Raw genomic sequence first — 20,506 nt, forward strand, 5'->3', positions numbered from 1 at the left:
TATCGCACACACACACACACACACACACACACACTATTCATACAGTGTGAACGATCTCCACACCGATTTCAGTCTGAACAAAGATTTTGTCTCGAGAAGACAAGGCATCATCTTTAGAAGAAACGCGCGCGATAGCGTTATATATCGGCAGATAAACCCATACATTGAACAATCTGTGTATGACAGACTTAGGTCGCTAGCCAGCAACCTGGTCGTGACAGATTCCCGCTGAGATCGTTCAGACACGAAGCCCCGCCCACTTTTGCATTCAGACGAGCCCATACACAGTGTTTTTTGCGAACGATACAGACAGTCGTTCAGACAATCGTTCAGACAATCGTTCAGTGTATGTGGGCCTTTACAGTTTTTTTCATAGCATCCTCTACAGTTTCTCTGAGAATTGCGTCAGTGAGGTATTTCCTTTATTCCATATAGAGTATGCATACGCCCAGTTGCATATATTAAAAGGAATAAGTCATTAGTTTTCACCCTGAAAAACCCGTGTTTCGCTTTCTATAGAATAGAACTCTTAATGAGCATATTTCGCGAAAAAATGGGGCGATCTGTCTTTCCTATAGGAGGTCATCTAACTTTTTTTCCTTAAAATAGTACTCTTGCAACGAACAATACTTTTTTTTCTGCTCCAAAATGTTATTCCAAAATTATTAAAGCGCACTGAAGGGAAACCGAGAGCATCGGGTATAAAAGAAAAGTGAATCGTTGAAAATAAGGCGTAGACCCACCTGCTTTTTGTAATTTCATCTAAACACCTCTGCAGTATTGGTGCTACATATATAACTCCTACGTATACGTTGGTCAGATATCCCGGTAGCCAGTGTCCCTAACAACTGGCTTGGAACTCTTGTTCAGCTGAGTGTTCTCAGTTCCATATAATTATGTCCGCATGGTCTCGCTAGAGATTTGGAAATATGACGACAAGCAAGGCCGTATTTAAAGGACCTTGAAAACGATCTAAAATTCGCCTTAATTGGAATAATTATGCGACTTTATCCAAACCTTAGATCATTATGGAAAACCATTCTATAATCTAGCGTCAAATTAGGACGTCTACGTATGTTAAATGCTAGTTTTGAAGAGAAACAATAACTTTTGTCTCGGCAAAATATAAATTTGAAAGCAGACCTCGGAAAAATGAGCAGCTGTCCTGGACGGTACGTTATGGAAAAAACGGGAGTGAGTTACTAATCATTCGTAATGAACAATACCTTGAAAACATATCGCCAAGCAAAGTAACTCATGACATTTATTTCACATTTAAGACAGTTGTTCATCGCCTTGATTTCTCACAGCTATAAAGTCTTACCACTTCAAAGTTTTCGTTTCGTTGTTTTATGACCCCGTAGCTGATTTGTAACTAACGAAATCACAAGTGGGCTCGTACTGTTGTAAATAATTGTGACCAACTAGTTTATTTGTAGCTAACGAAATCACATTTTAATTTAGTATCCCACCAAGTGGACTCGTACTGTTGCAAATAACCACACATTCCACACTCATCATTTTGAAATTCCCAGCGCCGTCTACTTCAAGATCGAAGAAAGAAGGAAAGAGAGAAATCGCCAGAGGGAAACGAGAGGACATTGCAAAGACGAGGCCATTACGCCAGGCTGTTGTTAGTTGAGTGTTGTTGTCGTTGTTGTTGTTGTGGTGGTGGTGGTGGTGGAGGTGGAGAAAAAGAGGAATGTTGGGGAAGGCGAGGGTGCTGCCGTTGTGGGAGTTTACGAGGGAATCCGGTGAGTGAGAGAGAGAGAGAGAGAGAGAGAGAGAGAGAGAGAGAGAGAGAGAGAGAGAGGCGATGGGACCAGCCACTAGGGGGTAGAGTTGTGTGTAATGTTGTCCAGCGGGGAGCAAAGAATTCATGGCATACGAAAGGTGCCGGTTTTCCGGGTCAACTCGGTACTTAGAGGGGCGACTGTCTGCTCGTTTTCGGGGCTGATCGTCTCCCCATGCATTCGGTCACGCCCCGATGACCTGACTTCCTGCATTCAGGTCGAGACTTCCTGTATTCAGTTCTATAAATTCCTGTATTCAGGTCGAAACTAATGCATTCAGATCGAGACTTCCTGCATTCAGGTAGAGACTTCATGTATTCAGGTAGAGACTTCATGTATTCAGGTCAAGACTTCATGTATTTAGGTCAAGACTTCATGTACTGAGGTCGAGACTTCATGTATTCAGGTCGAGACTTTCATTTATTAAAGTCGAGACTTCCTGTATTCAGGTCGAGACTTCATGCATTCAGGTCGGGTCAGCTAATCCTCAGCAGGTCAATTCGTACCTCAATCCACGCTGAATATTCATCATATTTCACTGGGTTTGCTATTTCGTCACTAGAGCAGTAAGGTACTGAAAAGTGTACTTAAGGTCTGGCTGTATATTGAGTAAATATTTCTGTTTTTTGTGGTCAGAGAGGAAAAGTTTCCTCTCTCATGTACTTCCTTTTTCATCGAAGTGCCCCGCCAGTTGGCGCCGTTTTGTTTCTTTGATTTCCTGTCGAGGAAACACTCTCTTATTGTTGAAATAGTAATCAAATATACTAGCAAACATATGTCTACAGAAATCAAGTATGAAAATTCGTAAAGCAACTAAATCTACGGGCATAACCTGCCTCGTTTCACGGGCAGAACCAGCTCCGTTTCAGGGAATCCCTTCTCACCCCCACCCCCTTCGGAGTGGGGTGGGAAGTAGGATGAAACCCCATTATAAACCACCTTGGGAGTTCCCACTATAACCCTGCCAAGTTTCATGCCTATCTGACCAACCGTTTGGCCGTGATTGAATGAAAGACGTACGGACAGACATTTCGCCCATTATAGTAAGATATATGTGTATATATATATATATGCGTGTATATATGTGAATATGTATACAGCACAACACACACACACACACACATATATATATATATATATATATATATATAACATATATATATATATATATATATAGTATATATATATATATATATCATATATATATATATATATATAAGATACATATACTTATATACATATATATATATATATATATATATGATATATTATATATATAATATGGCCTCGTTTCCCATGAGGAGGCTCTAGAAAAAGAAAAGCCACTGACATGAATATACTGTGAACATCGTATGAAAAAAAACAAAAAAAAACTGGCAAAATCAGCATTCATTTACTGATGGGACTTAGTCCACATTTCGAATAAAGTTATTATGGTTTCACATACCAAATCAGGGTTCTCACTAACAGCACATCGGCCCCTTAACACACTGCATCACTCACCTTGGTCTTAATCCACGCGCGCGCTCTTTATCATCGGTTGTTTCTGTGAGGTTCTCAATCGCTTTCCTTATCCCATTTTGTTATTTCTATTTTATTCCTCTTCTGACTGCTTCGTTCGTAAAGGTTTTCAACAATCTTGGAAATATATCAAATACATATATCCATTTGAGACCGAATTTCACACCGCAGTTTACAGTATTTTTAATAACTTCCAAATGCTTCAGGAAACTACCTTTAACAAAGAAACTCTTATCATTTAAGTCATATGGTTCTATACTGGGTGTAAGGACAGTCGTTTCCTTTAACTCATACTTTTACTTACAGATTCATATCCAAACCCAAAGGAGAAGACTGAGGACTTTAGTACAAGATCCTTTGAGGTCACTTTAGGTTTCTAGTGGAGTTTTTTTTCCATCATTCTTCTCTAAAAGTAAAGGCAAGAGATGTGAGCACTTTTCTACTGAATTCGCTCTATGGACACGTTCAGAAGGATTTCCCCATTTCTAGATTCATGTAAAAGGACAAAAGAAATTTCAAAAGAGTGAACTGAGGATTAGCTTCAAAAAAAGGAAGATCAGAGGGACTTTATCCACTGCTCAAACGACTTTGCTTGGGGGCGTCGAAACATACAATTCTTGTTAACCATAACACAACAACAGTAGTACTAAAATGAAAATTGGAAAAATATTGCGATGCATATCCAGAGAAATATACCTCCCCTACTTTCTTTTTGACAGTAGACGTTTTCGTAACGGTTTCGTAAGACAATAACTTTTGTAGGAGACTCAACTGCTTTGGGTGGGGGGGAGGTGGCAGAAATTCAAGGCAACAGTAAACAATAGAGAAAAATAGTTTACAGTTTCCGACATTAATCCTCTCGATCCGCGGACAAGTGAGTCTGATGACACGAGGCTTTTATTGTTTTGGTCATTCCGCCACTGTTCCAATCCAGAGGGGATGATCCGGTGGATTTTTCATATGTTTTCAATTCGATTTTACATATCCAATTTACAGATTCGCTCGGTTTCCATTTTGTTTTCATTTCAGATGGGAGGGTGAGGGGGCGACCGCTTCTTCCAAGTTGTCAAGGGTACCTTTATGCAAATTCTCTTTGGGATCTTGTAAACTTTCTGCTAAAATAAAATGTTGGTTTGAAATTCCTGAAAAATGGAATGGGTACGTAAAAAAATCGAATGAATAAATGTCCCCGTAGCGGGGCAGTGCCGTGAGAATACCTCGTGCGGTGCACTGTAGGCATTATAGTGCCTCAGTGGCGTGATCGGTATTTTCTTCGCCTGCCACCTCGGTGGCAGCGAGTTCGATTCTCGGGCATTCCACTGAGGCATTCCATTCCGTTGGTCCCGTTGCTGAATAACCTCTGGTTCCATGTAACATAAAAACACCATACAAAAAAACAAACAAACAAACTGTAGGCATTACTAAATGGGTGTTTCAGCGTTCCATCGGTCCCCTAACCTGCACCCACTTTTTACCCTTTTACTTTACCTCCGTCTCTACTTCCTTTGAGTCTGGCCGTTCTACCTTTCAACGATCTCTTTTTACTGTCTTCTTAAAATAAATCACAACTGCCATGTTCTCACGAAGATACTTTCACATCTTAGCTATAAGTGCGTGCTACTTACACCCAGTAGCATGGATCATAGAGTAAAAAAAAAGTTTGTTTTGTTTTTGTTTTTCAGCAGTAATCCAACTCACAAAATAAGACCCTAGAAATACCTTTTGCGGACGCATCTCCATAGGCCTACTACGGGCTGTCAATCCTGCCTCTCTTTGGGAACGAGCATAAGAATACTGAACAGTCGAATCAGACAGCCTATAATATAGAGACGAACATATCTCTTCTATCAGTATCCCTCGGTTCACTGTAGAACAGCTCCCGACATAGTATAGATAGTACGTGGATGCTGCGGTATATTTGTAATGAGCGCGCTGGGAAAATGTGAAGTCTGTGCCCGTGTTTCCTTTCACATTACATGGTTCAAAATTAATGAACATGCTTTAGTTACACATCCTCGGGAACGTTTTACACATGTTTACATATACATACATACATACATATATATATATATATATATATATATATATATATATATATATATATTTATATATGCATATATGGTATTCGGACATATTTTCTCTCTTATACAATTCCTAATAAAGTTAATGTTATTTTCAACAGCTACTATCTACTTATCTAGACCCTCAACCAGTCTATTCTTATGTATATATATAAATATATATGATATATATATATATATATATATATATATATATATATATATATATATCTATATATATAATAATAATAATAAATAATAATAATAATATAAAATAAATTAATATAATAATAATAATAATAATAAACTTCCTATTATTCACTCGAACGCTCAATTCTCGTTACTTGCTAAAAATATCGGTATAAGGAACGTTTGAGTATAAGATACTCTTCTCACATCTTTTTGATGTAAACTTGATAAACTTTAGTCTTACAAAAAAAAAAAATACATGAAAGTTCATCTTTCTCTTTAGTTACAGTGGTTCTCAACCTTTTTCAGTGCCCGTATACCCATTGATGTTTCAGAAAATTTTTCTCGTACCCCTATCCAATATAATCCAATATAAATACAATACAAACATGGTAAATATATACATTACCATTGCACTGGCTATGGTGTCTCGTAACCCCAGGTTTAAGGATTCGTACCCTCTTCCAAGGATGCCTCCTTGGAGTCTCGTACCCCAGGTTTAAGGTTTTGCATCCCTGGGGGTTACATGTACCACAGGCTAAGAACCGCTTCTTTAGTAGTATATAGTTACTGTGAAATATGAAGGTTACCGATTTGCTAACTACTAAAAGTATAAAAGTATAAGCGTTGCCTCTCCATACTCTTTTTTTTCCCTCTAACCTACCCGGAAAAAAAAATTACCTGTAGCGTAAATCAGTTAGGGTAAATCTAGGCCTATAGTTTAGGAGAGCCTGATTTGATAGCGCCAAATGCCAAGGCCGAGTCCCGTCTCATCTGTCTGTGAGAAGAGATTAGCCTCTTGAAAGAGGATCTTTCTTCTTTTTTGTTATCTGTGATTTGTTTTCCATCGCAATTACTTCGTAAATTTGCTGGAGTTTGTGCGGAATTACTATCTCTCTCTCTCTCTCTCTCTCTCTCTCTCTCTCTCTCTCTCTCTCTCTCTCTCTCTCAGATTTCAGAGGATTATATTTGGTATAAAGAGCACTTTTATTAGGTTGTGTGTCTTTTGTTCATTGGTCTAAAACTTGGTTTATTCCAATATTTTCATTGAAATGATTTATTAGAGCTTCATGCACACACGAATTTATTATTTTCCAAATTCAATATAAATGTGGAGCTCTCTCTTCTCTCTCTCTCTCTCTCTCTCTCTCTCTCTCTCGTTTACCAGACTAGGGATTTTATAATGTATATTTTGAGAACTTCGTTTACCAGACTAGGGATTTTATAATGTATATTTTGAGAACTTCGTTTACCAGACTAGGGGTTTTATAATGTATATTTAGGGAACTGATATGATGGGAGTTGCCGGAGTTTTCACAGCATTAATCTCTCTCTCTCTCTCTCTCTCTCTCTCTCTCTCTCTCTCTCTCAGTAGGTAAAGTGAGGCGAAGATCAATTCCCCCGACGATTATCTTCAAAGACTGTAGGACACGTTGGCGAGTCCCTTAGAAAATGAAGTCTGCCTCTCATAGGTTGTTTGAATGTCTATTCGCGCGTAAGGTCTGGCTTGATTGCTAAGGATCTTGGAGGAGGTTTTCCTAACTTCTTATTTCGAAAGAATCGTTATTGCGTCCGTCACGGCCTTTTGACTACTCTTCTTCTTTTTCATTTTTTAAATATCTTATGGAAAAGAAGCTTGAGTTCGTTGCTCACTCATTTTTTTTTGGTAAATTTCTGAGTAGCTGTAAAGCAAAGTTATGTTAATTTTATCAGCTCCATTTGAAGTTCCTTCTGGGTTTTCAAAGTATGTTAACTTTGTGAGCTCCATTTGATGTTCCTTCTGGGTTTTCAAAGTATGTTAACTTTATGAGCTCCATTTAATGTTCCTTTTGGGTTTTCATGGCAGCATTGTCTATGCTTTACTGAATAATCCGACAGGATGGGTAAATTTCATTCTTTAATCTGATTCAGGCCTGAAAGGAACATAAAAAGTATGAGAGATGGAAAAGGCGGCTTCGTTCGTTCTCGAATAAGCAACCTTGTGCTGGCACGGACTCTTCCTCGAAGGCAGCTCGTTAAAAGCAGGGTGCAATATATACAAGCTGCAAAACAGCCAAGATGGAGAGGACACTATGAGAGCGAGCGAATTCCTAATCCTGGTTGCCTCTGCGACCTTGTTGAGTGATACCAGAGGTCAGCAAGAGGCATGAGTGATATCCTCTTCAACCTCCTACTAGGCTTACCGGTCACCTTGGGCAAGAGCCCTCGCGGGAAAGAGGCAGCCTATACGAAGGACCACGGAGCAGGTTGGTAGAACCAGGTCCTGGGTAGAACCAAGGTCTAGAGACTCTAGACCTTAGGTAGAACGAAAGGAATAGAGGATGTAGGTGAATGCTGGTCTCCATGGAAAACAAGGTCATTTGTTCCAGATACAAAAAAAGAAATATCTAGAGAAGAGATGGAAGTAAGAAAGAGAATAAGAAAATGAAACGCCCGAAGTATGAGACAGGGGCCCTGACATTCCAGACGACGTGGTTCGGAAGTCACGTCAAGCCGTTGGTCCCGCTGCTGAATAACCACTGGTTCCATTCAACGTAAAAACACCATACAAACAAACAAACAAACAAACACAATCCAGCCGGTAATTGATGAGGCGAACGTCAAGCTTTAGTAACCTGAAAGCAGAATCAGCCATGTGAACAACCACTGCATGATTTCTCATTGTTCAGTTGGTTTGAGATTAACCTGGCCTTATGCCAGGACAGGTGCTTACAACGGGGGTGGCTCGTCATTTGCAGTACCGTAAGGTGTTGATGTGAATAAGGGGACCTCTGGTGTGGTGTAGACCTCTGGGCTCGGGACAATGCGACCGAGAGACGCGATCTCCCCACGAAAAATCTTGAAGTAATATGAACGCCTAAAATGATTGCAAGAAGAGGCTGAATTTTTATCTCCATCAAAAGGAAAACACATTAAGATGGGAGATCTATGAACCGTGAACTTGACTGAATCGCTGGAATCCGCAGTCAAATATTTCTTCTGTATCGTAGATATCGTCTTTGTATTTAGACTGAAAAGTTTCCCTTGGCAAGGAATATTTGTGACATGTATTAGTAGTTACTAATTCCATATGAAGTACAGTTATAAGGAAAGTTCATATTTCATCATGACTAAATGCTTGTCATCCAACTCGCCCATTTACCCTCTTTCTCTCTTCCGTTCATCAAGAAAAATAATCGAGTAGTATATATAAAAAGATACAAAAACATCCAACTAAAGAAATGGCATATGGCGCCTCGATATCCAGTCAGAAAGTTGATACTTTTCCGTTTATTATTTCTTTTCGTTTTTTCGTGTATTTCATATGTGAATATTTTTTTTTTATTGCAGTACACTAACTCCCCTTATTTGTAAGTGGGGAAATGAAAAGCAGAAGCCATAGTTATGTGCATATGAAAGATATTTATCTTTTTTAATGATATAATTTGTCGTCGATTGAATGCTGATAATTTTATGCGCATGAAAAGTTTGCTAATTACTGAAAAGGAAAGGAGAGAGAGAGAGAGAGAGGAGAGAGAGAGAGAGAGAGAGATAGGAGCAGGTGAAGTGGTCGGTTTGAACGATAACCTTATTTGAAAATGATATCATTATTGAAGGAGTGACTGATAAAAATTTGATTAAAAAAAAACCTTAAAAAGAGAGGAAGATATTTCGTGACTAGCGAAATACAGGTAAACATTCCAATGTATTCTCAAACTAACTAAAAAATTCATCGGTTAGAGGAACAGATTCCGCTAATCAATATAGTTTTCTCGTTTCATATCGTAAGTGAGTTATGGGGTGTTTTGACATTAAAAAAAAAACTATAATTATTACCGATACCAATGAGCTTTTGCAAGTGATTTAACTGTTTTATGATTTTTTTTCTTCCCTTCAAATAGATGTATGAAAGTACTACCGTTTATAGCGGGCGACTAACCATGGATTTGTTCATGTGTTGTCCTAAATTATACCTTTTATAATTAAAGCTACATTTCTTTGTTATTCTATTTTTTCCCTCTGTCCGACGAATTGTGTTTGATATCCTGAGGTTCAACTGTCATCATTAAAAAAAAAAAAAAAAAAGATAACAAATTCTTAGTAATAAATACGTATTCATTCCTGCGTCTGATTTGTGAGTTCATCGCAAGCTTTCCTCTATCAAAGGTTTCTCGTTTCTGATGGTGGTGTAAGACCTATTTTCTTTTCATCCCAGATTTCGTTTGGTAAAAGTTTGTCCTCCCCGTGGAGTATACAATATTTCTGATAACGAATAAACATCATATCGGAGAGGTCGAAAAAAAAAAGTGTTATTCAAATCTCAATTGAATCTGTATTTCTCAAAGGCCATTTGTCCCCACTAAGCATTGCTAACACAAGGGAATTGACCTCGTGGGATTTCAGAGTGACTTATTCAGCTCCAGTGTTTGCTTGATCTTTTTTAAGAGAAAGCCAAGTTCATTCCCAGGCTGGAGATGCCATAAGCCATCGTGTATACTCATCCTACTCACTGTATATATACACAGTTTGCTTTTGCAGCTTAGCTGAAGGTTTACATTTCATTATTTTTACTTTCAGATGCATAGGAAATATGCAGTGAAGGAATAAAAGAATAATGATGCTTTATATCAGTTAAATGTTAATTGATAATAACCACAGGAACTATTTTAAGAAGATTAACGTAGAACGATCGAATTGTATACAAGAAATAATGCTAGTGGGAGATTTATAGCGACCTGCTGTTCGAAAGTATCATAAATATACAGTTTCACTTTTAACGTCGTATGCTAGGGATTCAAACAAATCTTAATATTCAGATTTGGTCGACAACAGCTATCTAAAGTTCCCATTAAGCTAGCTTAGGAAACTATTCAATTATCATTTTTATCTTATTGCAGTCATTCACAAGTTTCGTCTTGAGTTGTTTGTTTGTTTGTATGGTGTTTTTACGTTGCATGGAACCAATGGTTATTCAGCAACGGGACCAACGACTTTACGTGACTTCCGAACCACGTGGAGAGTGAACTTCTATCACCAGAATCGTCTTGAGTTGATTGGTCTACTAGCAGACGTTATGAGCTGATGATTTGGTATTTGACTGACCGTGAGAGGCAGCACTATTTCCATCGCCTATAATATTTCTTGCGGGAAATTAGTCGGAGTTCGGCCGAATCTATTCCAGACCTTCTTGTAATGATTCTCCAGAGTTCGAGAAGCCTTTTATCAAAGTTCGCCTGAAGATTAGTTAAGGATTTAGAGTCTGAGTAGCTTCTCTGCAAAGATCTCGTGAAACTTGTCTGAAGGTAAAGCTATAAATGCAAGATTGAAAGTGGCGTTTCGTATCTGTGTTTTACGAGAAGCCATTGCGCTTTTCCTGGACGACTTTCACGCAGAAAATGCTTTGAACTGGCTTTCTCCTTCGTACATTCGTGTATTCCAATGGACGGAAATTCCCGTAAACAAATTAATGAAACGAAAAGAACCCGTCTATTTTCAAAGTCGTCTGTTTTCAGAACCATTATTCGCTTTCGTAATTGTGAGGCGCTGATCCAAGAATTGCTCATTTCCTTATGGGCAGCGCTAATGAGCGATTTGATTTGCCTTCATTAATTACGGATAGGTTTAGTGAGAACACGAAAGACAAATTAGGAATCATTTTCCAGGGTTTGTTTACATTTTCGTCTGATGAAGCAAATGAATTGAGGCGGGGAACATTAGCTACGTGTTTTGCTTTCTGAAGTCAGATAGACAGACAGATAGATAGACAGGGGAGTAGGCCAGAGTGCCAGGGGAGGAGATAATGCCCCAATTCCAGACAGACGGAGACGTCGAGTTTGCAGCTTACGGTTAATTCAGACTTAGACTCTCACTAACTCTATTTGACATTTGAATCAACTTCTTCCCTTTCCAGGTGAAAGTAATGGTAAGGTTAGCTAACATTCAACGATATAGGACAGGCCACCACCGCCCCGAGGTCGAAATTTAATGGGTGGCGGCTCATACAACATTATTACGAGACCACCGAAAGGTAGATGTATTTTTGGTGGTCTTCATTATACGCTGTACAGAAAACTCGTTTGTGCTGAAGAAACCTCTGCCTATTTTTTTACTTCATCTTATTCCTCCTCTCGCCACCTGTGTCTTGTGATATTTTTGTGTATGTATGTATGTATGTATGTATGTATGTATGTATGTATATTTGTTGATAGAAATCGTAGGGTTCCACGAAAGTCCTCGGGGAAAATAAGCGATTCAAACATTCCTATCAACACTTATAATCAAATAAAATGATCATAGTTACGTTCCAAACCCATAGCAAACGAACACACACACACACACACACACACACATATATATATATATATATATATATATATATATGATATATATATATATATATATAGTATATATATATGTTCTTCCATTATCACTAACAGTAATGCCTTTACATCTCTGACAATATCTTATCCCTGGGAAATGGTCCTTTGGAGTGTGTTGATACTATATTATCTGATAACGGCCTCGATATTTTTTTTTTTAATAATTGAATTCTTATCACTTTATTGATATGAAAGTATTGCATTAAAACGTTTTGACCTTTTGTGTGCTTTAAAAACACTATTTTTTAGAGAATTAACGTTTGAAATATGCCTTCTTTTTACAAATCTGAATTTACTGTTACCAAGGATCCTTTTTTTTTTTTTTCGTGACACACTGGACGTGTGTGTGTGTCTGTGTGTATGTGCTTAAAGGATATAAATGGGAAATTTGTATCCAGATCTTATAGTCTCCCAAAACTGGACCATCTTCCTTTGTTCTCATTAACGATATAATTGATGCAACATTTTACAAATATTAATACGACGTTTCGAACAGCATTTTCGGTTTTATATTCCGGGACCAGCAATTACGGTATATCAGAAAGAAAAAAGTTTCCCCTCTCGGCCTTTGTGGAACCCCCCCCCACTTTTTTTTTTTTTTTGAAGGAAGGCTTTTCGAATCTGTCTCTTTTGATGAACGTCGGCCTATTGTCGCCCTGACACGAGTATACTTTTGTGAAAGGGTATTGTTGGCGATTTTTCTCAAGGCGCTGAATAACCCGTATAAGGCTCTAGTACTCCACTACTTTGAAAGGATCACTGTGAATGGTCATCATTTTGCAACGCTGCATTGAGCGCAACCATATTCTTTGTTTCTTAGTGAGTAGGTGGTTAGAACAAGACGTAGTATCTTGAAAATAAGCGAAGGATCGTCACAAATATTTCATATAAATTTCATATCAATCCAGATTTTTTTCGTCATCGTCTGTTAGGCCATAAAATTACTGCGCTAAAGCCCCCCCCCCCCCCCCCTTTTTTTTTTTCTCAGTATCTCAAAGACAACATTTGATAGGCTCTTCACTCTCCCCCCCAAACCCCGACGTGACCTTCCGCACGTCAAATTTTATTTGTCTCTTCAATTTGACGAGTAATGTAGCTAAGAGAATTGGATCTCTTAGCAGACGCGACCTAGACTGAGGATTTTATAGGTCTTTATCTTCGTTTTCTTTCCTTCGTTTGTCAATTTTGAAGTTCCTGATCTTCGCTCCGTGATGGCGGGGGCAGTTCGGCGTCTTTTCTTATATAGTATTTTACGTGGTAAGGTGAAGACGCCTATTACTACATGCCTCGGTTTCTCTGTTACGTCGTGACCTAATACGACATGCTTCAGTTTTTTCTGTTGCGTCGTTGCCTAATATAACATGCTTCCGTTTGTGACCTAATACTACATGCCTCAGTTTGCCTGTTACGTCATGACCTAATACTACATGCTTAAATTTTTTTCCTATTACGTCGTGACCTAATGCTAAATGCTTCCGTTTCTCTGTTACGTCGTAACCTAATACTACATGCTTCCGTTTCTCTGTTACGTCGTGACCTAATACTACATGCTTCAGTTTTACGAATTTCCGTTACGTCATTGCATGCTTCCGTTTTTGTGCGACGTGACCTAATACTACCATAAGCTTCCGTTTTTCTGTTACGTCATGGCATGTACGAAAGCTAGGCCTACAATGACTTTTTCCCCCTTTTGAATAAGTAACCATTCATGGTAACCCTTGTGTTCAAAAGTATTTTATCCTGACAAAACCTGAGGCTTTCAGTGTTACTTCTGTGTAATAAACTAATGGTTTTCCCCTGCATACATATATCCTGTGGGAAACTGAAATAAAAGACCTGGGAATTTTCTTAGTTATTATAAACTGAAAGCCACGAAAATTCAGATAACCTTATAATCCGGTAAGTCAACGGGATACCATTAAGCTAACTGTATCATTCCATTCCATTGGATTAGAACGATGTGATTCGCATAGAGCAGTGGCTGCAAGCTATAGATCGTCCCGTGCATATAATCTGTCTGAATCATTACAAATTACAATTTCCGTATCGATCACGGCCAGTCATTACAGACCACCTCGTAAATGTGGTCTCATTTGCTGTACCAAAATGACGGTCAATCAATAGTTAATTAGCTAATCAGTGAATTTGCGTATTGAATGACTGAACGACCTCTAACAAGGATTTTTGTAATCAAGAGCGTCTTCAGCCAGAACATGAAGGTTGTGGCTTCATAACGCTACAATTCGTCTACGGCAAAATGCTTTTAAAGTAAACAGACGTACGTTGTTCGCCCATCTAGATATTTCATCAAATCTCACTGACACATTTTAAGTCACTAGAGCACATTTAATCATTGTACCTTAATCCCACTTGACTGATTTGAAATAGCTCGAATGCGAGATATGAATTCTAAGGGCAACGCGTTTCTTTTAGCTGTGACGCTGAAGACGCTCAAGGGATATTGAACTGATGACTGGGGCTAAAGAATTAAAATCTATAACAGATACGGGAAAGGAAGCATATATCCGCGTCAGAGAAATTGTGAGAGTTGGGGAAGCCTGGAATAACGAGGTAGTTGTATTAGGTGGTAGATCCGATTAGAAAAGAATGGGAGTGGACGTAATCAGGCTGAAAGGATGTCATCGTGAAATGTACAAGGCAATAATAACACAAGGGATTGATATTTGGTTGATGCGTTTGCTACCTCCAGCTCTTGCAATCACGACCGTTCAGTGTAAGTTCCACAAACAATGGTCGCGGCTTTCGAAGTGTTGATTGATTGACTTCCATTACTTTTCCGGCAGTGGATACCCTCTTCAATTCCGGTCTTCGTAATGTTTATCGAAATAGATTAATTTCGTTAAAATCGTTTTTTTAATATTTTATGGTTTTTATTACGCCGATGAGACGTCATGTGAGTCTGAAACTGATAATACGACAATAATGCCAGTTTATTTTTCTGTTTTGTGCACTCTCCCACGTTCTTCACACCAAAGCGTTTATTTTCCTCTCCAGTCTTCAGTGCTGTGATGGAGACTGGCTCGGTCTACAGCTATTATTTGTCAACTATACTCTGTTTTTTTTCATCTATCCATCCGCCTGTGGTGTTTGCGCATGGTAACACTGCGTCCCGGGCTTTAAATAATATCCTATTTCGAATATTAACGGTGTAATCGCATACAGTAAATTGTTAAAACACTTTTCAGTTGCAAATGTACACCTAGATATTCTTTTATTTACCAAAAACGTACACATAGCGTAACTATTTAATGCCCGGGACGCAGTGTTACTATGCGCGACCACCACAGGCGGATGGATAGATGAAAAAAAAAAAAAAAAAAAAAAAAAAAAAAAAAAAAAAAAAAAAAAAAAAAAAAAAAAAAAAAAAAACAGAGTATAGGCAAGTTAATCATAGAATTTGTCCTAGCGATGTAGGAGCTGTTTCATATTTTAAGGAAATTGACTGGTTAGTTTTACAGATGCGTAGGGATAACAATGAGGTCCATATTGTGCCGTTTTAGGTTTACCAAATGCATTGCTGATGCTCTTTCGTATTCCATGTATTGGTAGCTTTGTGCTTAGTATTAAGTCTCTTACGTTACTGTCAGCAGAGAGCTGACGCTGTTAGAAACTATCTCAAATAAAAAAAAATTACAGAGACTAGAGGGTTGCAATTTCGTACGTTCGATGACTGGAGGGTGAATGATCAACATACCAGTTTGCAGCCCTCTAGCCTCAGTAGTTTTTAAGCTCTGAGGGGGGAAAGAATAAACTACGGACGAACGGACAAAGCCGGGACAATAGTTTTCTTCTACAGCCAAATAAAACTGCGAGATTGGAAGTCAAAATCTTCTGCTCATATCTTAACCAACACAAATGAGCCGGAGAGCAAGATGAAGAACGCCCCTCCTGAAAAGTATGCCAAATTATCATGGTAAATTGGCTACGCAAAGGAAGTCATTAGGCAACTTTACAGATGACCGTGATAAACTTCTGTGCTTCTTCGGGGATTTTTTTTTTAAAGTCTCAAATTAAATGACATGTCTTGGGGGGATCATATGACGGATTTCGCAAATTAAGTCCTTAAAATATTCGGATTATTTCCGGTAACTTTTTTCTTTTCAGGGCAATTTTTCTTAAGTAATGCTTATTCGTTTGTTATCAAGTTTCGGTTAGAATAATTATATGTATCGAAAAATTTTTTAATCTGTTTTTTTTTTGTTCCATATTTTTGCCCCATATTTTAATTACCATCGCGGAGCTTTTATTTTTTTTTACTTTTTTTTTTTTTTTTTTTTTTTTTTTTTTTTTTTTTTTTTTTTTTTTTTTTAAGAACAAATCACGTCTGTTTGATTATCGAGTTGCAGTTATAAAACTTTTTCTATATAAGTTCAGTAAATAAATTTTGGTTAAGGATGTTCTTTTCTGTTACATGGTCATCTTATGTTTTCATGAGATCAACGTCAACTTTTGTCCACTACTGGTTTTTTTCATAAACATCTCCATAACTTGATCAAGGAATATCCCTCTCTCTCTCTCTCTCTCTCTCTCTCTCTCTCTCTCTCTCTCTCTCTCTCTCTCTCTCTCTCTCTCGCAGTCCTGTTTTGTGAAAGTTGAGCTCCACTTCAGCTATGACAGGTCATCCAAGAGGCCTCTCTTTTGTTTTCCTTTTACGCTTCTTCCTTGATAAAATATCGAGTGTTTTTTCACCCGACGCTGTAAAAGTGAAATGACAAATTGATGGGCGAGCAATGGAGACCCTGAAAACAGCCGGTACAAAAAGACTGAAAAAAAGGTCACATTAATTCGTGTTAATGAACTAAGTGCTTTGAGTCATTAGCAGTTAAGTGATTAGAAGATAAATCAGAACGATGTGAAAAGAATGGGTAAACATTTAATAGAAAAGAATGAAGTATTATTTATTAAAATGAATATGTTCTTTCACTAGAATCCTCGAACTTGTCAGAATTACTTACTCACAAGTCTCATTGTGTGGAAAGACTCCATCTGATAAATTAAACACAACAGATTCATTAGTATATATGTTTAATACGATACGGTACTGAATGACTTAGTCATTCACTGTTTAGGCGCTAATGCATAACACAGTGTATTAGTATATTATATAGTCCATTTATCGCACAGAAATATGTTGTCACAAAAAAAGGAAAAAAATCAAAGGTATTTTAACCGCCTTACAAAAAGCCTCGTACGTTGATGTTTTAATTGACTCAAATGACATAAAATCGAAGCCAATTTGCTCGGTTAACGGTGCATACAATGAAACTGGACTACATTATGTTTAAAGAAAGAGAAGCTTATCCAGTGATCATATGATAAATATCATTATCTAAAAACATTTATCGATGGCCTTCCATTTCTGCCCCTTCAAATAAATATCTAAATATTGGGCAGTTTTGACAATGGGGAAAAAATTTATAATTGATACATTGTATCCTTTCAAAATCGAATATGCAGGTTTCAATTTGCAATTTGTTTTATAGAAATATTTCATTATGTGGATGAGTATTCATCAGAAAATCTTTTCCTCAATCGGAAAACTTTTTTCTTATATGAAGCACACAGAAAAACCTTTTTTTTTTCAGAGGGGAAACATAAAGTGAAAGATGAATTAGAATATTCATGGTACAAAGAAAAATAAAATAAAATAGTAAGGGTATAAAACTCTATAATGCGTTGAAGAGGTCATTACAATGAGAGTTCTCAAACAGGCTCTGTTATGAATTACATTGCAGAAAACGCGACTCTGTTTGCTATTACAGACATTAAGGAAATTAAAAGAAGAAATTGAAAGAACGATAACTAAGATGAATACGAACAAGGCGTGATGCGACCTCCAGCTTAGTCGGGAAGGCGTGCAAGATTTTACCCTCACGCATAAGCTGTAAACATTATATGCCTAACTTTACGCGAAGTGGTCTTCGTAATGAATACTCATACTTAGTGCTAATTATACTAACAACAAGGATGAAATAAAAAGGACACAAATGAAACACGTTCATGTATTCTCAGTTATAAGTGGAAACGCAAAATGATCGAACAGAAACATAGCTTAAATTCAGTACACCAAATAAATTATTTGTGCTGAAATCTACGGTCAAATAATGCCTTGTTTCAGCAACGACACTTCAAATAAAAACGCAAAATTTTATTAGAAATGATTGTTCAATACTGTTTACCATACTTTTAAAATTTTCATTCTAATAAATAAATAATAAATATCCTATCTTGAAATTCCTGTATCTTTAACTCGACGCGAAACACCTTTTTTTGGACCTTTGTTGGCCTTTCCATAAGGCCTTCCTACCCTTCAAAAACAATAACAATAACAACAAAAACAAATTAAGCGATAATAAACTCATAACCTGAAGGTTATTATTATGAATTACGCTGTAAAAATACTACTTTATGTGCTATTACTGACATTAAGAAACATTCAAAGTCAAATTTGAAAGAAGGATATCTAAAGATGAACAGGGATAACAAACACATAACCTGAAGGTGATTATTATGATGTTAATAAGTAATACTTAAGAAGGCTTGGTATTAATATTTAACAAGGCCTTGTTTTCATACTTAAGAAGGCTTGGTATTCATACTAGCCAGACTTGGTATTCATACTTAAAAAGGCTTGGTATTCATAAGAGTTGACTCAAAGTTAGCGGTTTGTTGTCATTTTATTTTAGTCTGTCAAAATAACCTAAACTCATTTGTGGTTGCCCTAACGGCTACTTTGTTGTGTAAGTATTTACCAAGCAGGTATAGTCGATCAGTAAACAAATTAATAACCGAATACGAGTATATCACCCTTTAAAACGGTAATTCATAATATATATATGAGCGGCTCACTGGCGCTTATCTGTTACTGATTTGTTAATTTCATGGGAGATTAGACAAATGAAATTAGTAACTCACTGACTCGTTATTTTACTGAGGACTTTAGAAAAGATTGAAATATACTGATGACTCCATTTTTACCACGTCTTTTAAAACGGACTTAAAAAAATAATAATAAATAAAAAACTGATATGTGCTCTATCGACTAAAAGTACTGGAGATATTGAAAACAAGACAGAACTCGAGAACACTCAACACTGTTGACCGAACGGAATAAAACTGCAATAGTAGAAATAGTAAAGATAAAAAGGTAATTATAATAATAATAAGGGTAAAACACAACCGTGGTAGATTGCTACGTTGAAGATTATGATAATCTATAGAATTTATCGTCAAGTGACCAAGATTTTGTATATATGTATTTTTATTCCGAGCGGCAAACTCTTCTCATTAAACAGAAGAATCGTGTGTCCTCTTATTTATCCGAAAATTCAAAACATTATTGAAAAAATAAAGCTATTAATATTTTAAAGAACACAAAAGAAAAAGATTCACTGCAAAAGTATACCCATTTATAGGATGGTTTTCGAAAACGCATGAACGAAAGTGACTGAAAAATTCACCAACGATTTTCACAAGGAATCCGCGAATATTTTGAAGACAACATAAGGGAAGGAGTCACTGCAAAGTATATTGGAAGAGATTTCGCCAAAAATTTTTCACAAACAAATCCGGTAATATTTTAAAAAACAGAAAAGTGAAGCAGTCACTTCGTAGTACAATACGTTTATAAAGCTGTTATCGAAATCGCCATCCAAAATGACTAGAAATTAATAGATATTGTTCGTTGAAGTGAAAGCTTTTTTACAAACAAACCCGTTAATATTTTAAGGAACAGAAAAGGGAAGAACTCACTTCGTTGTACAATACGTTTATCAAGCTGTTATCGAAATCAAGATCCAAAATGACCAGAAATTAGTAGATATTGTTCGTCGAAGTGAAAGCAAATTCGCCACGTTGTGCTCGCAGACAAAGTACATCCATTTGTTTTTTGAACGCGATCTACAAAGCAACTGTATAGAAGGGATATTCGCTTTTGGAAATTAGGTTAAGCGATCTAAAAGAAAAGGAATAAACTATAAAAAATAAAATCGAAATGCAATCACTCACGTTTTCAGGCAGCTGCTGTATCACCATCTGTTGAGGAGGGTAAACCGCCGAATTGGGCATCACGGGTCTGATGGCCTCGATGTACTGCGGTCTCTGAAGGGCCGAGTGAGGCACCGCGTCGGCGGGCATCATCACCAGGGGCGTGAGGACCGGGAGCAGGAGGAACAGGAGGCAGGGTATCGAGCAGCGGGAATTCGCCAAAGGGCAGCAACGCGAGCGATTCCCTGCGCCGACGGTAGTGCTTCTCCCTCCGGCCGCAGAAGTCGTAGATCCTCCACCTGCCCTCCCGTTCATCCTGGCTGGTGGGGAGACTGTGGCCGATCCGGCGTCCGCCAGCTGGTATTGTAGCTTCCAGAGCCTGGAAAGAGGGAGGAGGAGGAGGAGGTGGTGGAGGAGGTGGAGTCGACTCTCAGAGAGAGAGAGAGAGAGAGAGAGAGAGAGAGAGAGAGAGAGATGGGAAGTCAGCAACGCCCACTTAAACGCTTTGCTTTTTGTTTTTGTTTTTATAAGCCAGGCGCACTGCGCAACAGTTTGCTTATAGCACAAGGGCTTAAGG

The 20,506-nt window shown here is 37.7% G+C and overlaps 1 protein-coding gene across 1 annotated transcript in view; it reads right to left on the bottom strand.

The window, feature by feature from the left end:
* The window catches only part of LOC135210316 (uncharacterized), a 48,455-nt gene extending 28,172 nt beyond the window's left edge, over window positions 1–20,283 (bottom strand). Inside the window, exon 1 of the mRNA XM_064243197.1 lies at window positions 19,951–20,283. Coding sequence (XP_064099267.1) covers window positions 19,951–20,244 — 294 coding nt within the window. The 5' untranslated portion in view covers window positions 20,245–20,283. The remainder of the gene's footprint in view (window positions 1–19,950) is intronic.
* Window positions 20,284–20,506: the final 223 nt, after the last annotated feature.

The sequence above is a fragment of the Macrobrachium nipponense genome, chromosome 39 (assembly GCF_015104395.2).
Source record: "Macrobrachium nipponense isolate FS-2020 chromosome 39, ASM1510439v2, whole genome shotgun sequence".
Lineage (NCBI taxonomy): Eukaryota > Metazoa > Arthropoda > Malacostraca > Decapoda > Palaemonidae > Macrobrachium > Macrobrachium nipponense.